Source organism: Oncorhynchus gorbuscha, linkage group LG03 (assembly GCF_021184085.1).
Source record: "Oncorhynchus gorbuscha isolate QuinsamMale2020 ecotype Even-year linkage group LG03, OgorEven_v1.0, whole genome shotgun sequence".
In the NCBI taxonomy this organism is placed as follows: domain Eukaryota; kingdom Metazoa; phylum Chordata; class Actinopteri; order Salmoniformes; family Salmonidae; genus Oncorhynchus; species Oncorhynchus gorbuscha.
Genome location: NC_060175.1, coordinates 73,810,089 through 73,831,823, shown reverse-complemented (window position 1 = coordinate 73,831,823; position 21,735 = coordinate 73,810,089). Strand labels below are relative to the sequence as shown.

The following is a 21,735-nucleotide window of genomic DNA, read 5'->3' as shown; positions in this document are numbered from 1 at the left end:
TGAGAACTTGTTCTCAACTTGTCTACCTGGTTAAATAAAGGTGAAATGAATAAATTAAAAAAATCTGGAGCATCAGCATTTTGTGGGTTCGATTACAGGCTCAAAATGGCCAGAAACAAATACCTTTCTTCTGAAACTCATCAGTCTATTCTTGTTTTGCGAAATGAAGGCCATTCCATGTGAGAAATTACCAAGTCACTGAAGATCTCGTACAACGCTGTGTACTACTGTGTTCACAGAACAGCGCAAACTGTCTCTAACCAGAATAGAAAGAGGAGTGGGAGGCTCCAGTGCATAACTGCACAAGAGGACAAGTACATTAGAGTGTCTAGTTTGAGAAACAGATGCCTCACAAGTCATTAACTGGCAGCTTCATTAAATAGTACCTGTAAAACACCAGTCTCAATGTCAACAGTGAAGAGGTGACTCTGGGATGCTGGCCTTCTAGACAGAGTTCCTCTGTCCAGTGTCTGTGTTCTTTTGCTCATCTTAATCTTTTATTGGCCAGTCTGAGATATGTCTTTTTCTTTGCAACTCTGCCTAGAAGGCCAGCATCCCGGAGTAACCTCTTCACTGTTGACGTTGAGACTGGTGTTTTGCGGGTACTATTTAATGAAGCTGCCAGTTTGATGTTATTTTAAAAATGGACAACAAAAAAAAGTGTTCTTTCAAAAACCAGGACATTTCTAAGTGACCCCAAAATTGTGAATGGTAGTGTACAGTCGTGGCCAAAGGTTTTGAAAATAACACAAATGTTAATTTTCACAAAGTCTGCTGTCTCAGTTTGTATGATGGCAATTTGCATATACTCCAGAATGTTATGAAGAGTGATCAGATGAATTGCAATTAATTGCAAAGTCCCTCTTTGCCATGCAAATTAACCGAATCGCCCCCCCAAAAATCCACTGCATTTCAGCCCTGCCACAAAAGGACCAGCTGACATCATGTCAATGATTCTCTCGTTAACACAGTGTGTTGACAAAGACAAGGCTAGAGATCACTGTCATGCTGTTCGAGTTCGAATAACAGACTGGAAGCTTCAAAAGGAGGGTGGTGCTTGGAATCATTGTTCTTCCTCTGTCAACCATGGTTACCTGCAAGGAAACACATGTCATCATTGCTTTGCACAAAAAGGGCTTCACAGGCAAGGATATTGCTGCCAGTAAGATTGCATCTAAATCAACCATTTACCGGATCATCAAGAACTTCAAGGAGAGTGGTTCAATTGTTGTGAAGAAGGCTTCAGGGCGCCCAAGAAAGTCCAGCAAGCGCCAGGACCGTCTCCTAAAGTTGATTCAGCTGCGGGATCGGGGCACCACCAGTACAGAGCTTGCTCAGGAATGGCAGCAGGCCAAGACTTTTGAGGATGGCCTGGTGTCAAGAAGGGCAGCAAAGAAGCCACTTCTCTCCAGAAAAAACATCAGGGACAGAGTGATAGTCTGCAAAGGGTACAGGGATTGGACTGCTGAGGACTGGGGTAAAGTAATTTTCTCTGATGAATCCCCTTTCCGATTGTTTGGGTCATCAGGAAAAAAGCTTGTCCAGAGAAGACGAGGTGAGCGCTAACATCAGTCCTGTGTCATGCCAACAGTAAAGCATCATGAGACCATTCATGTGTGGTGTTACTTCTCAGCCAAGGGAGTGGGCTCACTCACAATTTTGCCTAAGAACACAGCCATGAGTAAAGAATGGTACCAACACATCCTCTGAGAGCAACTTCTCCCAACCATCCAGGAACAGTTGATTATTGATTATGCAAGAATGGGCTGCCATCAGTCAGGATGAGGCCCAGAAGTTAATTGACAGCATGACATGGCAGATTGCAGAGGTCTTGAAAAAGAACACTGCAAATATTGACGCTTTGCATCATCTTCATGTAATTGTCAATAAAAGCCTTTGACACTTATGAAATGCTTGTAATTATACTTCAGTATTCCTGACAAAAATATCTAAAGACACTGAAGCAGCAAACTTTGTGGAAATTAATGTGTCATTCTCAAAACCTTTGGCCACGACTGTATATGAGATTATATATATATATATATATATATATATATATATATATAAAACAATGTTTTAAGAGGATAACAAGATAATGTCTAGGCTCGATGGTCGGTACGATTTAACGGGCGAATCCTAACTTCCACTTAAGCATTTAAGTCTCACTCCCATTGACATCAATGCATGACTAAGTGAAACTGTCGGTGAAAGTTAGAATTGGCCGTCAGTGAACATGTGGTAGTGTTAAGTGTACCTTGATCTTCTCCTGGTCCAGGAGGGCGTTGTGTCTCTTGAGGTCCAGGTTCTTCTCTCTCTCGTAGCGTAGCTCCCTCTCAGCCGAGGTGAACAGACTCTGGGCTCTCTGGAGGTCCTGCTTCAGCTGCTTGCTCTCCTCAGCTTTCTGTCCCAGCACGGAGTCCTGGGACTGGGTAGGCATTGGGGAAGAGGGATGGTGGGGGAACAGATAAGCCACTGAATTGGAAGGGCTGGTTCACCTCAAAAAGGAGAATATCAGACAATATTTCAAAAAGTGCTGCGTGAAACACTTTTTCCCTGGCTTTATATTTGTGTTTATATTAGGGACTAGACATTTTGTTTCTTAGACTTTAGTGCATCAGGTGTGACAGTAATTTGATTGAGTAATTTTGGCTTATCGTCCCGGGATAACGTTGAGTAATATTGGCTTATCGTTGTTCAGTGCATTATGCGTGACAGTATTGATTGAGTTACACTGACAGGCCGTTGAGGGGACATTGGGTACTGACCTTAGTGCGGGCCTGGGCCTCGTTGATCTGGGCCTGCAGGGCCAGCTGGTGCTGATTGGCCAGCTGCCGCTCCTCCTCCAGGGTGGCGTGCAGACGACTCAGCTCACACTTTAGAGACGCCTGCTAGGAGAGGAGTGCAGAGCGCACACGCACGCACACACACAGAACACACAGAACACACAGCACACACAGAACAGACAGAAAGACAGACACAAAATCTTTGTTATGGAAGATACATAAACAATCACTGATAATTGATTTATGTGGCGACACAATTCGATATTCATATATCCTTTGGCTTGTCATAAATCAGACAAGATGTTTTTCTATTTAAGACCCTATGAAAGTAACCATGTTCACCTTATGTTTCTATGTGAATGCTTATCCAGGTACCTGGTTGAGGCATTCGTCTTTGGTCCTCTCTGTTAGGAGGAAGCTGTAGTCTGATTCTGGGGTATCCTGTCTGGGCCTGGTGGGTCCTGCGGTCTCCTGTCGGGTCTGGGTGGAGAGTTGGAGTTGTTCCCTGAGCCGGAGTAGCTCGATGCCCAGTCTCTCCTTCTCCCCTTCAGCGGTCAGCTTCTCCCGGACCCGCTCACTCAGCTGGGCCTGGAGGTCTGCGGCCCGCCTCCTCTCCTGCACCATCTCATCCCTGAAATTTGGCATGGACAGGCAGACGTGGGAACTGTTACCGTGGCATCATTGAGTGTGACCTGACGAAGACGCATGACTGTATGGCAACCTAACAGTACACAACCGCAAGGCCATACGGGGGAGTGTGAGGACGACAGATTGGAGGGAACGGTACAAGGAATCATAGGGATAGAGCTGCACTCTGTAGAGGACAATTACACCAACCGGTGCCGCAACAACGCTCACTGTATAATCATGTGTACCACATAACAAAAGAAAATCACATTTCAAACCTCCAGTCACAAAATGACTATGTAAAGAAAAGGTCAGTCTAAAGTGGTGCTCACAAACCTTTGAGTCAAGATCACTTCCAGTCAAAAAGCAAGCAGAGATCTACCGCTTTTTTAAAACGTGAAAAATGTAAGCCTGTGCAACATTAATAAAACCAAACTTTGTGCATTAGGCCTAATACATGATCACAGAATATTGGCTATGTGTCTGCCCTGCTAATATTGTTCTTCTCAGGCCATATTAGATCTCAAAACGTGAGCTTTGACAACAAAACAGATCAGTTGTATATCTTGTGAGGCACAGCGGAGTATAAATGGAAATAATTGTATTTTTTTTATTGACCAGAGGGATACCGTCCTCCTACTGATGGTGAAACTCGAGTTGCACCGCATTATTTCTGTCGCATGCACAACTGAACGTTGTTTCTATGACCAGAGAAACTCAAATATTCCCTGCTATTAAAATAGACATAACGAGCTGCTGACAATAAAAGAAACGCAGGCCTATCGATACACTTGGCTGCTAATTCAGTGCAGCACGAGAGTCGGGAGAAGCGCGTTTTATGTTTAATAGAAACATTGTTGACAGTGCTGAATAAAAACTTCAACATGAACTCACTCATAAAAACAGCAGCTCTTTGCTGTATTATTTGACAGTTGCTCTCTGGTAGGCTGGTATCAAACTTTGCTGTGGGGCACGTTGATTTGAGCTATGCGATTGGCCAGGTCAGTAGGCGCACTTGATTAGGCGGAGTTTGCACCTTCAGACAAATGAAATGGTTCAAAATGGGAACACTTTGCCTAACCGGCGCGCCGGGCTTCTGAATCAAGTGCACTTCCGCCAAAAGCGCAAAGTCGAAATAAAAAAATATATAAAAGGAACGCAAAGCCTTTATCGTTGGCTTTTCTACAGAAATGTTTGGCGATCAACAAAGAATGCCTAGAAGTTCTACCGGTTGGTGACCACTGGTCTAGATAATGACCACACACACAATCTATTGTCTAGATAATGACCGCAGTGTGCAATGCTCTTCCTCCAAGCAGGAGAGCACCGAAGTGAGTCGCTCCACTTTCGCTCCCAGCTCCTCCACCTGCGTCCTGCTCTCCCTCAGGTCCTCCTGGGTCCGGCTGCTCTCTGTCTGGTGCTCCTGGTCACTCTGGAGTCTGCTCTGAGCTCGCTCCAACTGGGCCACCTGCCGTGAGCACAAAGTGAATGAAAAACACTTTCACTAGACATGTTGTCTATTCAGATCAATAGAACATTATTCCGTTTGGCAGCTTCACTCCTACGACACAATAGTCTCTTGATCAGTGCAGTCGAATACAATGAAGGATAGATTTGAAATTCGTCACAAACCCGAACACTATTGCCCAAGTCGCACTATAGGGCCGCCTCAAACCGTACTTTGCTGGCCCAAACTGTACTTTTATCTTCACCTTTTCAGCACGGTTTCAGCATTTAACCAGGTCAGCCCAGTATATCTCAGCTTGGCCCTATAGTGTGAATCAGAGTTTGTGTTTTTGATGAACGTATAACAATGGTGTACAGACTGTATTCAGTGATGAACGATGGCAGGGGCAATTTGGTGAATTCAACTCACTTTCTCTTCCAAGATTCCCTTTTCCCCTTTAACTTGCGTTAGGCTCTTGATGAGCGTTTTCCCTTGTTGACATTCAGTTTGCAGGCCCTGTATCTCCAATCGCAACTTCCTCAGCTCCCTCTCATCTCTCTGCAGTGTCTTGAGGTGACAGACAATCAGACAATGACAGTATTATCAATAAACAACTATAGTTGCTAAATATATACGACTACAGATAAAACTACAGCTATGAATCCAAAGGAAAAATATCTTGCTGTTGTGTATTTCCAAATGATTGAGATAGCATGTGGAAAGGTTACAACAGCCTTTAGGTTAAAACCATGCGAGATGTATTCAGGGGACAAAGTAGGCCCCTGATGGATAGCTATCCAATGGAGGAGGCTGCCCAATTCAACCATTGGAGGTAACCAATTATGGGTATAAACCCTGTATTGAACCCACCGCACATCCATCTTGGTTCTCCTCCATTGTGAAAAAGATTTTGGAAGCGATAGAAATGCATTTATGTCTACATACATTTTTGCCAAGTATATTCTACTACAGACACTTTAAAGCATACTTAAATTATATTGTGTGAACTAAACATTAAAAAGAAAATATCTAAACATTTTCCTTAAAGTATATATTTTTTGGAGTACTAATGTTACTGTCCCCACTACAACAACAAAAATACATGTCATTTTGCCCTTGAAACATATAAGTGAAATACTGTAGAATTCCATTAATTCCTATGGACGATTGCTCCTACTGGGGAGTGCCATAATGGCCGACCAGTGGCTTCAAAGCCTCTCAATGAGCAATGCAGCAGCAATTCTGTAATCCAGGGTTTATATATAGCATGGTCAAATTTCTGCAAAGAAACCACTACTAAAGAACACCAATAAGAAGAGACTTGCTTGGGCCAAGAAACACGAGCAATCGACATGAGACTGGTGGAAATCTGTCCTTCGGTCTGAAGAGTTCAAATTTGAGATTTTTGGTTCCAACCACCGTGTCTTTGTGAAATGCAGAGTAGGTGAAAGGATGATCTCCGCATGTGTGGTTCCAACGTGAAGCATGGAGGAGGAGGTGTGATGGTGTGGGGGTGCTTTGCTGGTGACACTGTTGGTGATTTATTTAAAATTCAAGGCACACTTAACCAGCATGGCTACCACAGCATTCTTCAGCGATACGCTATCCCATCTGGTTTGCGCTTCGTGGGACTATCATTTGTTTTTCAACAGGACAATTACCCAAAACACACCTCCAGGCTGTGTAAGGTCTATTTGACCAAGAAGGAGAGTGATGGAGTGCTGCATCAGATGACCTGGCCTCCACAATCAGCCGACCTCAACCCAATTGAGATGGTTTGAGATAAGTTGGACCACAGAGTAAAAGAAAAGCAGCCAACAAGTGCTCAGCATATGTGGGAACTCCTTCAACACTGTTGAAGTTGGATGAGAGAATGCCAAGCGTGTGCAAAGCTGTCACAGTGGCAACTTTGAAGAATCTTAAATATAAAATATTTTGTTTAATACTTTTTGTTACTACATGATTCCGTGTGTGTTATTTCATAGCTTTGATGTCTTCACTATTATTCTACAATGTAGAAAATAGTAAAACAAATAAAGAAAAACCCTTGAATGAGTAGGTGTGTCCAAACTTTTGACGGGTACTGGACATCATTGACTTTGCAAAACCCATTATTCTACCTAGCATGCATTGCAGCGTACCTCTTTGTTACTTTTAAGTGCAGCCTGGGCAGAGCCGAGGTCTACCTCCAGCTGTCTCCTCCAATCCTTCTCTTCGGTCAGACGAGCCTCCAGCAGGGCCACCCTCTCCTGACTGCTGTCCCTTAACTAGGTAGGGCAGGCAGGAAAAAATATTACAGTTGGTAAAAGTCCTTATTCACTGATGAAAGTTCAGTTATTTTTGATAGTCCTTCCTGTTTTGTGGTTAGGGGCAACTTGTCACTCAAGCACAGCTCCTATTCTCAAAATTCACAAACCGTTACGATGTACAATAGGTCACTGGCAATCAAATAGCTATAGGCGATTGCCAGTCTGGGTGTCTCTGGGTGCCTGGGAAGAACTTCTTTGGCCTGCTACATTGGTTTTCAATTATTACCATTCATGGGTGCCTGACACTTTTGAGAAAGTAGTTGGATAAGACAAAACAATGGCACAGGCAAGTCAGTTTAGAGTGGAAATTTACAAGCTAACAGCACAACGTTTTCCTACCTGATGTAAGTACGTCTCGGTCTCTCTGCCGACGACACCTCCATCCTTCAGTACCTGGTCCTGAGCACATATCTTCTTCAGCTCTGCCTCTAGGGTTTTAATCTGTGAGTGGACGTATAAAAAGGAACACTATCATTTATAACCTCATATTCATTATCTCCAGCACCATAACAGTGTCTAAATCTGTGAAAAGACTTTTGTCTCTGAGTCAAAAAGTCCTGAGAAGTTCTCTCTTGATTATGTCATTTCTATCCCTTCTCGTTCAGCCCCCTCTCCCACCTTGCGGTGCAGTCCCTCGAGTTCACCCTCGTGGAGTTGGCCCTCCTCCTTGCTGGCGTTCTGGGCCTCTCCCAGTAGCGCCTCCAGCTCTTCGTTCCTCTCCACCAGCTCCTCCTGCTCCCGCTGCTGCCTCTGCATGCGCCGCTGCAGCTCCCGCAGCTGGCAGCCCACGTCCTCCACAGCCTCGCGACACCTGCAGGACAGGGTGAGAGAGTCAGGGAGATTGTGTGAGAAAAGTGTGTACGAGAGAGGGAGGGAGAGAAAGAAAGACAGTGTGAGATATGCGAGGAGGTTAAGGGGAGGGAGAGAGAAAGACGGCACGAGGGAGTAAGATAAATGTGTGAGAGGGAGAGAGTGTCAGAAAGAGAGAACAAGAAAGATGTCAGATCATTGATGAACGGCAACTGCTGACGTAAAAGGGCTTCATTAAATACATTTGATTGAACAGCGTGAATGCTACTTCTTATGACTGACATGTGGACAGGACTGACATGAGGTGACTCCTGGTCAGCGCAACCAGAGAAAGACCTCTGAACAGAATGATTCTACAGATGCAGGATTAACCTAATTATTGCAATGGGGCTGAGGGTGCATCCATACCTTTTATGAATCTGCTCCTGCTCCTGCTCCTCAGGTTTCGATGTGGTCAACAACATCATAGGCAGATCTTTAGGGTGCTCACTGCTATTGCCCTCCCCCTGACAAATACAAACATTGTTGTACACACATCATTCCTTCTGTACAAGAAACACAGCCTCACAAGGCACATAAAAGTACTAACCACATCCCATAGTGATGGGAGTTTGTCAGTCTGTGACATTACTGTTCGAGCTTACAAAGAATCAGCTAGGTAATATGTGGTAACCCAATATTGTAGGGCCCAAAAAGTAGGCTTATATGTTTAGTCAATGCGCACCACCTGTAAGAGGGTTTTCTTCTCAGAGTCCAGGGAGCGCACTCGCTCTCTCAGAACCCAGATCTCCCCATCCAGTCTTTCATTGTGCTCCTTCGCCCTCTGCAGCTCCAGCGTATCTAAGGAAAACAAACAATTATTGTGTAGAGGGGCTTCACATGGACCTCCACAAATAAAGTGCTATTTAATAAGTACTATTTGAGTGCATTGGGAAAGTTCAGACCCCTTCACTTTTTACTCAATTTGATACGTTCCAGCCTTCAATCTACACACATTACCCCATACTGACAAAGAAAAAACAGGTTTTTAGAAGTTTAGCAAATGTATAACAAATTAACTGAAACATCACATTTGACATAAGTATTCAGACCCTTTACTCAGTACTTTGTTGAAGCACCAATCTTCTTCACCCCAGTCGGAGGTCCTGAGCGCTCTGGCACAGGTTTTCATCAAGGCTCTCTCTGTACTTTGCTCCGTTCATCTTTCCCTCGATCCTGCCTAGTCTCCCAGTCCCTGCCGCTGAAAAATATCCCCACAGCATGATGCTGCCACCACCGTGCTTCACCATGGAGATTGTGCCAGGTTTCCTCCAAACATGATGCTTGGCATTCAGGCCAAACAGTTAAATCTTGGTTTCATCAGACCAGAGAATCTTGTTTCACATGGTCTGTGGAGTTCCTTTTGGCAACTCCAAGCGGGCTGTCATGTGCTTTTTACTGAGGAATAGTTTCCTTCTGGCCACTCTACCACGAAGGCCTGATTGGTGGAGTGATACAGAGATGGTTGTCCTTCTGGAAGATTCTACCATCTCCACAGAGGAACTCTGGAGCTCTGTCAGAGTGCCCATCTGGTTCTTTGTCACCTCCCTCACCAAGGCCCTTCCCCCTCGATTGTTCAGTTTGGCCGGGCGGCCAGCTCTGTGAAGAGTCTTTGGTTCCAAACTTTTTCCATTTAAGAATGATGGAGGCCACTGTGTTCATGGGGACCTTTAATGATGAGGAAATTCTTTGGTACCCTTGTGCCTCGACACAATCCTGTCTCAGAGCTCTCCTCATTGCTTGGTTTTTACTCTGACATGAACTGTCAACTGTGGGACCTTATATAGATAGACAGGTGTGTGCCATTCCAAATAATGTCCAATCAATTGAATTTACCACAGGTGGACTCCAATCAAGTTGTCGAAACATCTCAAAGATGATCAATGGAAACAGGATGAAACCTGAACTCAATTTCGAGTCTCATAGCAAAGGGTCTGAATACTTATGTAAATAAGGTATCCGTATTTTATTTTTAATACGTTTTGAAAAATGTAATTCCACGCTAAAAATAAGCCACACAGCTGGTCTCAATTGCAACCTTTATTGGCCACTGATTTACTGCTCCCTAAATCTGTTGGTGTTAACTTGTAGTGCTGATTACTGGCAAAGTCTGAAGACATTTTCACACTCTGATGGGTATTATCATCGGTTTAAATTAAATCTGCATTTTCAGCAGACCAAGGGTAGATGTAACTATTTGACAATCATTCCAAACAACTGAAATAATGTATTTCCTCGTTTACCACAGCAAATCTACTGTGGCAATTTAAAGTACACATTTTATGAATGGAAAAATTATTTTGGTGTAGCCTACTCTAATACATTTTTGTTTCCATTTATGTAATCCATTAATTATATTAAATACCATTAAAAAATGGTATGGTCATTCCTTATCAAGATCGGGGGGGAAATATCCCTAAACTGTCCATATTTGAAATATGTCATAAATCAAGCCAATCGTGATTTGTATACAGTCTATCAGCTTTACAGTTTCCAATCATTATGTCATTGAGGGCTGGATGACATTTTCAGCGGTCTAGTATCAACATGAGAATTTTACCACACAGCTGCATGTAATCTCCAGTTAGTATTGTTTGGAGAAAACTTGCGCTAATACAGTGTTTCGTGCAAAGTTCAGCTTCTTCGTTGCAATCGACCCAAGATCTCTAGGTTCAGAGGTCAAAGGACAAGATTCTCTGGTCTGATGAAACCAAGATTGAACTCCTTGGCCTGAATGCCACGCGTCACTTCTGGAGGAAACCTGGCACCATCCCTACAGTGAAGCATGGTGGTGGCAGCATCATGCTGTGGGGATGTTTTTCAGCAGCAGGGACTGGGACACTAGTCAGGATTGAGGGACAGATGAACGGAGCAAAGTACAGAGAGATCCCGGATGAAAACCTTCACCAGAGTGCTCAGGACCTCCGACTGACGTGAAAGTTCACCTTCCAACAGGACAACGACCCTAAGCACACAGCCAAGACATTGCAGGAGTCTCTGAATGTCCTTGAGTGGCCCAGCCAGAGACCGGACTTGAACCCGGTCGAACGTCTCTGGAGAGGCCTGAAAATATCTGTGCATCGAAGCACCCCAAAAAACCTGACAGAGCTTGAGAGGATCTGCAGAGAAGGAGAAATTTCCCAAATACAAGTGTGCCAAGCTTGTAGTGTCATAGCCAAGAAGAGCTCAAGGCTGTAATCGCAGCCAATGGTGCTTCAGCAAAGTACTGCATGCCGGAGTCGCTTCTTCACTGTTGACCTTGAGACTGGTGTTTGCGGATACTATTTAACGAAGCTGCCAGTTGAGGACTTGTGAGACGTCTGTTTCTTAAACCAGACACTCTAATGTACTTGTCCTCTTGCTGAGTTGTGCACCGGGGCATACTATTCCATTCTGGTTAGAGTCAGTTTGCGCTGTTCTGTGAAGGCAGTACACAGCGTTGTACGAGATCTTCAGTTTCTTGGTAATTTCTCACATGGAGTAGCCTTCATTTCTCAAAACAAGAATAGACTGATGAGTTTCAGAAGAAAGGTCTTTGTTTCTGGACATTTTGAGCCTGGAATCAAACCCACAAATGCTGACGCTCCAGATACTCAACTAGTCTAAAGAAGGCAAGTTGTATTGCTTATTTAAATCAGGACAACAGTTTTCAGCTGTGCTAACATAATTGCAAAAGGGTTTTCTAATGATCAATTGGTCTTTTAAAATTATAAACTTGGATTAGCAAACAACGTGCCATTGGAACACAGGAGTGATGGTTGCTGATAATGGGCCTCTGTACACCTATGTAGCTATTACATTAAAAAGCAGCTGTTTCCAGCTACAATAGTCATCTACAATATTAACTATGTATATACACTGTATTTCTTATCAATTTGATGCTATTTTAAAATGGACCAAGGACATTTCTAAGTGACGCCAAACCTTTGAACGGTAGTGTGTGTATATATTATATACACACACAGAACCCCTAGACATAGCAATAGTTTTCTGTAGACTGGCTAGTTTGTTTCCTAACAGTAGTTTAAGTTAGCCGACCTTACACACTTTGTGTGCATAAGTCACTAACTGGCTCCAGTCAATAACGGAGCTTATTGAGACTCAGCGTTAATATGGACTGTGAAAAAAAATTGATGGAAGAGGAACTATCAAGGTCAAGGCAACACAAGTATCTCACCACATTGCTTCAGCTTGTCCACCTCCTTCCTCAGGCTCTCCACCTCTTGACCAGTTTGCTCAAGCTCAGGTCCTACATTTTTTTTTATACAAATGACAAAATTGTGACATGATTTTACGAGCAGGCTACACACTTCTATTAGGCCAGCATTTCTCTCACTAATGTCACACTGATTAAATTGTTTAAAAATAATTGTTTTAAATTCCCAACATTTCTCATGTTATGATGTAAAGGGATGAACTTCCCTCCCTGAACATTATCAATCCTTTCATGGTGATGCAACTACATTTTTTTTTGTAAAATCAAATAAATGATTAAATATTGTGACATGATTATAAACTGGGTGGTTCGACACTCTTTGATTGGCTGGTCTGTGTCCAAAAGGCATTTTTACTCACTAATCAAGTTGGTAACCAGTTTATAATAGCAATAAGGCATCTCGTGTAAGAACAGCCCTGTAAATGTAAATGTAGTAAATGGCAAATAGACCACAGCTAAGGTCTGTGTCCAGGCACTCCTCGTTACCTTGTGTAAGAACAGCCCTTAGCCGTGGTATATTGGCCATACAGCTCACCCCCCCGGGCCTTTCTGCTTAATTATACAGTATGCTACCTAAGTTTCTAGTCTTTCTTATAGCCCTTTTTGATATATACAGTGGGGTCTAGAATGATCGAATCCATTGATAAAGACGAGCAAAAAGCATGTATAAAATACAAAAAGCATGAATAAAATACAAAAAGCAACAATTTCAAAGATTTGACTGAGTTACAGTTCATATAAAATGGAAATCAGTCAACTTAAATAAATTCATTAGACCCTAATCTATGGATTTCACATTACTGGGAATACAGATATGCATCGGTTGGTCAGATACCTTGAAAAAAGGTAGGCGCATGGATCAGAAAACCAGTCAGTATCTGGCGTGACCACCACTTGCCTCGTGCAGCGTGACATCTCCTTAGCATAGGCTGTTGATTGTGGCAAGTGGAATGTTGTCCCACTCCTCTTCAATGGCTGTGGGAAGTTGCTGGATATGGGGGGGGAACTGAAACACACTGTCGTACACATCGATTCAAAGCATCCCAAACCTGCTCAATGGGTGACATGTCCATGGAAGAACTGGGTCATTTTCTGCTGTACAGATCCTTGCGACATGGGGCTGTGCATTATCATGGTAAAACATGAGGTAATGGCAACAGATGATATGGCACAACAATGGGCCTCAGGATCTTGTCACGATATCTCTGTGCATCGATCAAATTAAATTGTCCGTTGTCTGTAGCTTATGCCTGCCCATACCATAACCCCACCATGGGACACCCTGTTCACAACGTTGACTTCAGCAAACCACTCACCCACACAAAGCCATACACGCTGTCTGCCATCTGCCCGGTACAGTTGAAACCGGGATTAATCCGTGAAGAGCACATTTCTCCAGCGTGCCAGAGGCCATCGAAGGTGACCATTTGCTCACTGAAATCAGTTACAACACCGAACTGCAGTCAGATCCCAGTGAGGACGACGAGCATGCAGATGAGCTTCCCTGAGATGGTTTCTGACAGTTGTGCAAACCCAGTATCATCAGCTACCGGGTGGCTGGTCTCAGATGATCCCGCAGGTGAAAAAGCCAGATGTGAAGGTCCTGGGCTGGAGTGGTTACACATTGTCTGCAGTTGTGAGGCCAGTTGTACATACTGCCAAATTCACTAACAATGATGTTGGAGGCAGCGTATGATAGACAAATTAACATTTAATACTCTGGCAACAGCTCTGTGGACATTCCTGCAGTCAGCATGCCAATTGCAAGGTACCCTCAAAACTTGAGCCATCTGTGGCATTGTGTTGTGTGACAAAACCGCACATTGTAGATTGGCCTTTTACTGTCCCCAGCACAAGGTGCACCTGTGTAATGATCGTGCTGTTTAATCAGCTTCTTGATATGCCACACCTGTCAGGTGGATGGATTATCTTTGCAAAGGAGAAATGCTCACAAAAAGGGAAGTAAACTCATTTGTGCACAAAATTAGAAAAAAAAGCTTTCAGTGCATATGGAACATTTATGTGATCTTTAATTTCAGCTCATGAAACATGGGACCAACACTTTTTACATGTTGCGTTTATATTTTTGTTCAGTATACATACAAATACTGAAAATCTAAAAACGATTATTTTATACGAACACATTTGCTCAGAGAAAGCGATCCAAACAAACTGTTCATGCATTTCTGTAGCTTCCAAACACTTTTTTTTTTTTACAATGGTGGAGTACAAAATTGGCTGCGCATTGGCTTAAAAACATTACCCCGTCAGTCATCTAGGGTATAGATACAGTACCATTCAAATGTTTGGACACACATACTCGTTTAAGGGTTTTTCTTTATTTTGAACTATTTTCTACATGGTAGAATAATAGTGAAGACATCAAAACTATGAAATAACACATATGGAATCATGTAGTAAACAAAACAGTGTTAGACAAATCAACATATATTTTATATATTTGAGATTCTTCAAAGTAGCCACCCTTTGCCTTGATGACAGCTTTGCACACTCTTGGTACTCTCAACCAGCTTCACCTGGAATGCTTTTCAGTACTTGTTGGCTGCTTTTCCTTTACTCTGCGGTCCAACTCATGCCAAACCATCTCAATTGGGTTGAAATCGAGTGATTGAGGAGGCCAGGTCATCTGATGCAGCACTCCATCACTCTCCTTCTTGGTCAAATAGCCCTTACTCAGCTTGGAGGTGTGTTGGGTCATTGTCCTGTTGAAAAACAAATGACAGTCCCACTAAGCGCAAGCCAGATGGGATGGTGTATCGCTGCAGAATGCTGTGGTAGCCATGCTGGTTAAGTGTGCCTGGAATTCTAAATAAATCACCAAGTGTCACCAGCAAAGCACCCCACACCATTACACCTCCATGCTTCACAGTGGGAACCACACATGCAGAGATCATCCATTCCACTTACCCTGCGTCTCACAACGACACGGCAGTTGCAACCAAAAATCTCAAATTTGAACTCATCAGACCAAAAGACAGAATTCCACCGGTCTAATTTCCAATGCTCGTGTTTCTTGGCCCAAGCAAGTCTCTTCTTCTTATTGGTGTACTTTAGTATTGGTTTCTTTGCAGCAATTCGACCATGAAGGCCTGATTCACGCAGTCTCCTCTGAACAGTTGGTGTTGAGATGTGTCTGTTACTTGAACTCTGTGAAGCATTTAACTCTAATGAACTCATCCTCTGCAGCAGAGGTAACTCTGGGTCTTCCTTTCCTGTGGCGGACCTCATGAGAGCCAGTTTCATCATAGCGCTTGGATGGTTTTTGTGACTTGAATCTCAAATATAAAATATATTCTGATTTATTTAACACTTTTTTTGGTTACTACATGATTCCATATGTGTTATTTCAAAGTTTTGATGTCTTCAATATTATTCTACAATGATTAGGTGTGTCCAAACTTGACTGGTACTGTACATCATTGACTCCAACACACGCAGGTCTTTTATAATGGCCCGGCATCACCTTCCATTTGAGCAAATAAACACCAGGTGGGCCATGTCTTATATCCCTCAGACGTGTACATTTTGATAAAACAGTCAATTTATCAGTTGGATCACATACATCTACACAAACTAAACATGTTAACAATATTTGTTTCCTCTGAAAATCCCCAGATTAGGAGGCGGAATCAGGTCAGCCCTGTATTGTCCAATGAGGTTGCAGAGTGCAGAGTGGAACTGCTGGCTGAACTTAGACAAAATCTCTGTAATATCACTTTAATTTAACCTCTCGAGATGAGAAAACATGCTTGTTATGAAGTTGAAGACGTGCTCTTTAAACAATGTTAAAATTAGGTGAAATAATTATTTCTGACAAAAATACACTACCCAAAAGGCACTATTTGTAGAATGATATTACAAGTAGGCTATACATGCACACATTTAGAACTGCATCAAATGTAAGCCTACCTGTTAAAATCAATATGTGTGCATTTTATAGGCCTTGCCTCCTTTCCGGAATTTCCTGCTGCATTCTCCTGTTTATCCTCAGTCATTTGCTGGCTTACCCATCTGTCCACTACAGGGGTTCTGCCTTTTTCAGGTACCAAATGCTAATTTTCTTTGTGTGACTGCAGGATTACACCCTGAACTGCCCAGCAAATAGTGTACTAAGAAAGTGTGTAGGGGAATATCAATTAAATTCTCATTTATATTAGTCCTCAGAATTGAGAAGATGTTAATGTTATTGCTTGGTACTACAGGTATCTGCCAAAATTATGGAAACACTTGAGTAAGTGAAGAACACAAAATATATTGAAAGCAGCTGTGGTTCCTGAGTTAATTAAGCAATTAACATCCCATCATGCTTAGGATCATTTATAAAAAATGCTGGGCAGGCCATTATTTTGTCTACCATGGCTAGGCCCCCATAGGATGAAAATGCCCCCCTCTCCACAGGGCACGAGTGGTCACTGAATGGTTTGATGCCATGGCCATCTCAGCCACCAGATCTCAACCAAATTGAACACTTATGGGAGATTCTGGAGCGGCGCCTGAAAAAGCATTTTCTACCACCATCAACAAAACACCAAATGATGGAATTTCTCATGGAAGAATGGTGTCACATCCTTCCAACAGAGTTCCAGACACTTGTAGAATCTATGCCAAGGTGCATTGAAGCTGTTCTGGCTCGTGGCGGCCCAACGCCCTATTAAGACACCTTATGTTGGCGTTTTATTTTATATGGGCAGTTACATGTACAATATAACGAGAAAGATAATATTGTATAATTGTTTTCTCATACCACACATGGCTTGGGTCTTCTTGGCAGACTCCAGCTTGTCTGTCAGTCTGCGGATGTCCTCGTGGGCCATGGAGAGCCTCCGAGATGCCTCCTCCAGATCCCTCTCCAGCCGCTGGCGCTCGGAGCGCTCCTGGGATACGTCCTCATTGTGGACCTGAGACAGAGGGAGAGCAAAGACTACGGAGTCAAGGTATCACGTCTGTGTTAGAGCTTTAAACAAATGCATGTGGTAAAAATGGATAAAATGTTTGCAGATATTTGCATCTGAAAGAGTACATAAATGTACTGAAGCTGAAACTCAACTAAAAACCACATATTGACACTTGGTTTCTCTTGGTAATAATTACGTTTACAGAGCTTCATGTAAAGTGCACAATTTCCACCAGACCCATAACTCTCCATGCCCATGCCATTCAAAATGCCAGTCTTAAAAGGAAAATGATTTAAACAGATAGTGAGGCTCCGGGGTTAGCAATGTGAGCAGTTTCGTGGACACCTTGCCAGTGCGGCTCTGAAATAGGACTTGAAAGGCAAGAACCACAGAAAAGTTGACCCATGCAGTCTTGCCTCAAGTTATTACAGCATCATGGTTAGTTGGATGTGGCAGATAAGATAGGGACCTACAAGTGCACCATTGTGTGTGCTCTGTGAGGACTTGCGTAGGCCAAACAGCTTCTTCCAAGGCCTCTGAGCTGGAGACTGCTGCTCCTTGGGAAGAAAGACCACGGGGCAGAAGGATTGACAAGAGACCCCATGAGGGTATCCCCACTGTCCAGGATTAATGCCAGCTGCGTCAAAGCGTTATCAACTTAAACGCTAAATCAGCATTTCCCAAACTCGGCCCTCAGGACCCCAAATGGGATTTTTGCCCTAACACTACACGGCTGATTCAAATGACCAAAGATTGATGATTAGTTGATTATTTGAATCGGCTGTGTGGTGTTAGGGCAAAAACCAAAACGTGTACCCCTTGGGGTCCAGAGGACAGAGTTTGGGAAACTTTTTTTGGTATTAAATATCAATCTGCAGTTTCAACAATAAAGAATGTGACACCCAGAAATGTAACCATTTAAACTGACCATCCATGATATCAAAATTATGGTTTTAACCATGTTTTTAGGCTATACAGTGTTTGCTTATAATCAAATTGTTTACAAACTAAGGAGTTTGATGGGGTACGACAATTGAACTAAACTCATGAGGCATTTATAACTTTTATCATTCAATAATCAATGGGTATATATAATGAATTTAAGTCCAAAAATGGATGTAGCAATTGCAGATTGGTCCTTCAAAGTCAGACTTCACCTCCCCTTATCTCTATTCTTTCACAACCTGAGAGAGATGCTGACTAGTCTAAAGCAAGAGGAGGTTTTCCACCCAGATATCTACAGTTATCCCTCTTTACCTGGCTCATGCTTTCTTTGGTACGCTGCATGGTCTCCCTCTGCTGTCTTAACTCTTCCTCCAGAGTGTGGCGAATATGATCCAGCTCGTCCTGTGAAACACAGCAACCCCACACCCCAGGACAGTCACATACATGTAAAACTCCACTCCGTGACTTGGAAATACACTTTATTGACTGTATTTCGAAAACAGCTTTCCTTTAATCCTTCATTGTGTAACACAACGAGGTAGAAAATAACCAATAAAAACATAGTCCGTTACCTGCAGGTGGACCTCCCTGAGGTTGCCTGTGAGGTTCTGCGTGTCCAGCCTCCTCTCTGCAGCCTCCAGTCTCTCCAACAACGTGGCCCTCTCCACCAGCAGGTAGGCCACCTGCTCACTGGTGCTACTGAGGCCAATTTCACCCAAGTCCTCCTGGGCCAGCATCTCCACCACCTCCTTCCTCTGGGAATCTGTCAGACGGTGGAAAGGAGAGCAATTGAGTCAATGCAGTATCTTGCCCAAATGGATATTAATCCCAACCACCCAGGTATTTGTGGAGATAGAAATAAACAAGATTCTGTGTCTACACTGTTGTTCAGCCAGCTTTTTACAGAGTGTGCTAAGTGACAACAGTGAGTGCCAGTGAAGACATCTTCCATCGGTCTTGCCTAAATACCTTGCTGGAGCCTAATCTGCTGGAGGTCTGCATGGAGCTGCTCGTTGTCCTGCTCATACTCGGCTGTCAGAGACTCACGCTCCTCCAGCAGGCCACGGATGTGCTCCACATAGTTCTCCACCTGAGACAGACCGATAGCCATCCATGAATGACATTGGATCATGGATGAGGCTACCCCCCATTAGGGATGGTATTGAGAACCGGACCAGTACTTTCCTAGTACCAGTATTAAACTGGACAGAGCTGACTGAATCCAATTGGAACTTTTTGTACCTGTTTTCAGTTCTAAACACCGCTACCATGAGTTAAATGAAAAATAAATGTAGAATGCAATGGACTGAATACAGTAGGTCATAGTTTTGATTTAAAACAAGATAGCTGTGGGCAAGACTATTCACCAGAGGTTCACCACAAATGTTATATGAATGCCTCATTAACCATTCTTTAGAACTAGGCATCAGATAACAGATCCTAGCCTACCATCTGTGGTGACTGGTGTGTTATTATGTGCATTACATCTTAGGCAACTGTTCCAGAACCAATTGTGTAATTGACTTCAAAACGGTTAGCGGGATAACTGCGGTGGGAATTGCTGATCACAAGTCAGTTCATAGTAATTAGTGTGGTGTCTGCTGAGCTCCGTGCCTCACCTCTTTCATCTCGGTGGCCTGCTGTGTGCGCAGTGTGTGCAGCTCCTGGGTAGCTGTGCGCAGGTCTCCCTCACAATGCAGGAGCTGACGCCACAGGTGCCGCTGACACTCCTCCGCACTTGCCGAGGGAGCCAGGCCGCACTCCTGCAGACGCAGTGCAATCTGATCCAGCTCCGACGGGACCTGAGCGCCACAACAAAACACAAACAAAATGATACATCATGGTTATTTCCTTTTTATAGGTGATGCCATGTCGTACAATTTTGAGTGATTGAATGATTTAATGGCAAAGCAGTCATTTAACTGTAATGTGATCTCCTTTGTGACACATGGGAAGATGCGCAAAGAGACCCCTGCCAATGCTAAACACTGCCTAACATAGAATTCAATACTGTAATTTGCAAGCCCCGTAACCTGAGACGGCTCATCATTCAACGATGAGACTACAAGGCTAAGACATTGTTCAACATGCTAGTAGGCAGAATTGCTCAACAAACTTTCACAGAGCATCAGATCTCATCCAACCCCACCTGTTGTTGTGATCTAACAGAAAATATTACTGCCAAGTCAAAATTGTTCTGTTATTAGGCTAGTGAACTGTCAGTTGTACTCATACTTTGCTATCACATAGGGCCCTATCTCTAGAGTACCCAAGAGGGCATACAGCCAGCCCTAGGGTTGAGGTATGGACCTCAGCTGGACAATGTGAACTACAATCCCGACACTCTGTTTTAACATTTAGAAATGCTAATAAAACCTGTTTGCGATTCGGTTTTGGAAACCTTTGGAACTTAACTTTCATATCACAGAAATTATTTTACAAAAACATACTGTTAGTTTTTTTAAATAGAATCCCACAGAGGTGTTTTGCATTGCACATTTACCTAAACTAAAAGAACACTTCTTGAGTTAATTGCAACTCGGGAGGGAACAACAACAAAAACATTGGCTCGTGTAGCTTTATTACACAAAAAACCTTAGTGGAAATCTGTAAAAACAGCTAAGAGTGAGTATCTTTTGTATTTATAAAGGTATTTTTGGATGATAATTAAGTTGTGTTCAATCAAGGTTTGCAAAAGTATATCGCAATCAAGGATTCATGTTTCTAGATAGAGCATTTCACATTTCAATCCCTTCAGCTAATCAAAAGGAATGTGGAATTGGAGTCATGATAAGGGCAAATAGAGCCCTGGGCTAGACTAAGAACTAGCTACTGAAGTTTAGCAACTAAAACATTTGCATTGCATGACATGCAGTTTTAAAATTAACATCTTATCAAGCTGGCTGACTTCATACATAGGCCTATCTCGTTTAAATAAGCAAATTCAGGGTTGAGTTTACCTCATCATGATCCATGTCCATACACTAGCTAGATCCAAGGGAGTTGCATCTGCAAGTGATGAACTGTTTCCTTCAGTAAAAAGTTACCAAGTAGCGGGCTACATGGTATACTGTTGAACAGATTGTGGTTTGAAAGGCATGACAAGGATGGTTGCAAGCCAGTGAAATCCATAGACAGCAGTTTAGAACTTCCATCCCAAGTCAATCACCTGAAAAAGATGACAGGGCAACTATAAACAGAGCAAGGAATGAACGAGTACAGCTAAGCAAGGCTTAGTCGAGACGATTATAGTTAGCAAGCTAACGTTAGCCCCGTAAAAACATGTACTGAGGAGCTGTCATGATGGTCCAGCAGCAGCTACTACGTTAGTTTCTCTCGAGAAACCCAAGGTGGCATTCTACTGCCGTTATCCCTAGACTCGAGTTAACTAGCTAGCGTCTATGAATAGTCTAACGTTACTGACGTTAGCTACTACAGAGAACGAAACTCTGAAGCGTGCACTAATATCTGTCTGACTGATAACATTTCAGGGTGCAATGTCTCACAACAAGTAGGCAGACAACCTTAGTTAACTATATCTAGCTATAAAATAGAGGCAGTGCAACGTTAGCCAGTTGGAGTTTAATGAAATTCCTAATCCTGCCCAAAATGTCTGACAACGCCAGAGAAGAAAGACTTGCTA

The 21,735-nt window shown here is 43.1% G+C and overlaps 1 protein-coding gene across 6 annotated transcripts in view; it reads right to left on the bottom strand.

Annotated features, from left to right (window-relative positions):
- The window catches only part of ccdc30 (coiled-coil domain containing 30), a 40,840-nt gene that overhangs the window by 18,796 nt on the left and 309 nt on the right, over nt 1–21,735 (bottom strand). For 3 of the 6 annotated variants that reach the window (XM_046343664.1, XM_046343663.1, XM_046343668.1), the window contains exons 2-19: nt 21,053–21,261; nt 19,712–19,894; nt 19,062–19,182; nt 18,665–18,855; nt 18,405–18,494; nt 17,621–17,704; nt 16,997–17,150; nt 12,193–12,264; nt 8,701–8,816; nt 8,385–8,482; nt 7,785–7,977; nt 7,506–7,607; nt 6,999–7,124; nt 5,287–5,424; nt 4,700–4,878; nt 3,159–3,414; nt 2,766–2,888; nt 2,255–2,425 (exon numbers count right to left, since the gene is read on the bottom strand). In XM_046343664.1, coding sequence (XP_046199620.1) covers nt 2,255–2,425; nt 2,766–2,888; nt 3,159–3,414; nt 4,700–4,878; nt 5,287–5,424; nt 6,999–7,124; nt 7,506–7,607; nt 7,785–7,977; nt 8,385–8,482; nt 8,701–8,816; nt 12,193–12,264; nt 16,997–17,150; nt 17,621–17,704; nt 18,405–18,494; nt 18,665–18,855; nt 19,062–19,182; nt 19,712–19,894; nt 21,053–21,073 — 2,418 coding nt within the window. In that variant the 5' untranslated portion in view covers nt 21,074–21,261. The remainder of the gene's footprint in view (nt 1–2,254; nt 2,426–2,765; nt 2,889–3,158; nt 3,415–4,699; nt 4,879–5,286; nt 5,425–6,998; nt 7,125–7,505; nt 7,608–7,784; nt 7,978–8,384; nt 8,483–8,700; nt 8,817–12,192; nt 12,265–16,996; nt 17,151–17,620; nt 17,705–18,404; nt 18,495–18,664; nt 18,856–19,061; nt 19,183–19,711; nt 19,895–21,052; nt 21,262–21,735) is intronic. The other 3 variants (XM_046343666.1, XM_046343665.1, XM_046343669.1) reach the window with 3 other exon arrangements.